The sequence below is a fragment of the Pediculus humanus genome, genomic scaffold, assembly GCF_000006295.1.
Source record: "Pediculus humanus corporis 1103172108294 genomic scaffold, whole genome shotgun sequence".
NCBI classification, from domain to species: Eukaryota; Metazoa; Arthropoda; class Insecta; order Psocodea; family Pediculidae; genus Pediculus; species Pediculus humanus.
The window spans coordinates 488,876-491,710 of NW_002987863.1; the positions used below are offsets into that span (position 1 = coordinate 488,876).

General features: G+C 25.1%; 1 protein-coding gene across 1 annotated transcript; it reads left to right on the forward strand.

Moving 5' to 3' along the window:
- Positions 1–2,577: 2,577 nt before the first annotated feature.
- Positions 2,578–2,835, forward strand: Phum_PHUM551920 (uncharacterized protein; the record flags this gene model as incomplete). The annotated part of the gene is made up of 1 exon (XM_002431815.1): positions 2,578–2,835. One exon carries the CDS (start codon positions 2,578–2,580, stop codon positions 2,833–2,835), a length of 258 nt encoding a protein of 85 aa, XP_002431860.1.

The window sequence follows — 2,835 nt, forward strand, 5'->3', positions numbered from 1 at the left end:
AGAAAAGTTTTTTTCACGTTTGTTTTCATCATATCAAAAATTAATAATAATAATAATAATAACTCCCCAGATTATTCCAGAAGATTCCTTTAAAAAAAAAAAAAAAAAAAAGGAAAAGGAAAGGAAGGATAGGATAGGAAAGAAATGATTTCAGGTTAACATGATTTTAATGATGATAATGATGATGATTAACTAACAAGAGTAAGGAAGAGGTGAGAAGAGAAAAAAATGGAAAGTTTAAAAAGTTAAAAAAAAAAAAAAAGATTTTTAAAACAAACAAAACAAACAACACACACACACAATCCGATTGTTCGAAACGCGTATGAACGACTATTTGATTTTTTCTACGATGATGATAATAAAAACCTTTCAACTCTTGTGTGTGAGAGAGAGAGAGAGAGAGAAATTTTCGTTAAAGAATAAGAAAAGAAGTTGATCTCGAATGTGGGAGCAACTTAAAACTTTCACTCTTCTCCAACCAACACGGTCACTACTTGCACTATCAACGAGGTGTGCGAACACAACCACCACCACCACCACCACCATTACCATCACCATCACCATCGCCACCACCACCACCATCGCCACCACCACCACCACCACAACCTCCATAATCATCATCATCATCTTCATCACCAAACCATTCTCATCCATTCATATAATAATTTATATATAAATTTTTTTTTGGTTTCTTTTTAACTTTCGACAATTTTTTTTACTTTTTCCTCCTTTTGTGTGTGCGTGTGCGTGTGCGTGTGTATTCAATATACAACAAAACAGCCAAAAAAACCTGATGAAAATAATAATAATAATAATAATTTACCTTTTTATTTTAAAAATTCTTTTCAATAAAATTAAATTTAAAAAAAAATTTATTAAAAGAAAAAAAAAACTAAAACAACAGACACACACTATTCACTAAAACCGTTATTTATTATTATTATTATTATTATTATTACTATTACTATTATTATTATTATTTTGTTAAAATGAATGTAAGAAAAAGAAAAAAAAGAAAAACGTGCGTCACTTGATAACGGAATAAAATAACTCTTGAACCAAAATGAATTTACTAAATATATATATATATATTGAGACGCCGCCACATTGAGAAAGTGCAAATTTAAAGAAAAGCAAAAAGCAGAACATTAAATTCCGATTCACGGGTAAATGCACAGGCACGCGCACGCACACACGCAAAAACCTAAATAAATAATAATAATAATGAAATTATAATAAATAGTTAAAAAAATAAAAATTATTTTAACCAATGGTTTGGTAATTTAGAACAAATATGGCGACTTGAAAAATTAAATTTTTTCTTTTCTTTTTTTTTTTTTTTTTTTCCTACTTTTTCCCTACTTTTAATGAATTTTTTTTTTTTTTTTGACTATTTGGTTCGAATTAGTTTTAAGTTAAAATAAATAAAAAAAAAATGGAAATTTTTTATTTTATTTCAAAAGGTTTAATCTGAAAATGGTTTTAAAAAAAAAAAGAAAAAGTATAATTTGTTGGAAATCATATTGATGATGTTAAAGAGATAAAGCACATTTTTTTTTTTAACTTTGTGTTTGTGTGTGTGTGTGTATAAAACATAAAAATTAATAATTTTGTTTTAAAATCATGTCAATTTGTTTTTAATGTTGTTGTTTGTTGTTGTGGTGGTGGTGGTGGTGGTGGGGGTGGATTCATTTTTTCCATTTTTTTTTTCTATGGTTATACCTCATTTTACACACTCAAACAATTTTTGTATTGATTTTTGTCAAAATTATCAAACATCATTCACAATTTTATACCCATTACTTATTTTTAATTATTTAAATTTAAATATTATTAATTAAAATATCAAAATTAAATTTGATTCTATTAAAAATATGTCATTTTTGATAAAAAAAATATGATCATAGACATCACCATTTTTAAAATTGAAATATTATTATTACTTACTTTAAATTGTTTTTTCTTTTCTTTTTTTAATCAATATAATACTTTTTATCAATATTATAATATAAAAGTAACTAAATAACTGATTTGTAACTTTTTTCTTTTTTATTTAACGCATTAATAATAATAATAAAGAAATTATTTGGAATTTTTTACCGCGAAAGTTTAAAAAGTAAACAGCCATTTATTCGAATCAATGCATGCAATTGTTAATTTTAACGAACTCGAAAAGTTTAAGTTGGTAACAATGTTTCATAGATTTTTTAACTGCTCGTAAACAATACATGTATGCATGTAAGTATATTGGTTATTAAAATTTAATAAAAGGAAAAAAGAATTTTTATTTATTATTAATTGGAATTAATTAAATTTTCGATCGTTTAGTAAGTTAATTAATGACGAGATACTTATAGTTGATAAGTTAATAAATAAATAAAAAGTTGCATTTTTATGTATTATTAAATTAAAATAAGGTAAAAACGTTAATAAATTTTGATAAAATTTATATGTATGTGTTTGTTTAAGAGAATTCTTATAAATACAAAAAGTAATATTTCATTTTGGTGTACTGGGTAATTTCAGGTTGATGCATTTTATTCGTCAAAACTGATATTTGTATATATTATAATAATCATGGGTGACAGGTATAATATTCACAGTCAATTGGAACATCTTCAATCGAAATATATTGGAACAGGTCATGCAGATACTACAAAATTTGAATGGTTAGTAAATCAACATAGAGATAGTTCGGCATCTTACATGGGACATTATGATTTATTAAATTTTTTCGCAATATCAGAAAACGAATCTAAAGCGAGAGTTAAGTTTAATTTAATGGAAAGAATGCTTCAGCCGTGTGGTCCACCACCGGAAAAATCCGAAGATTAA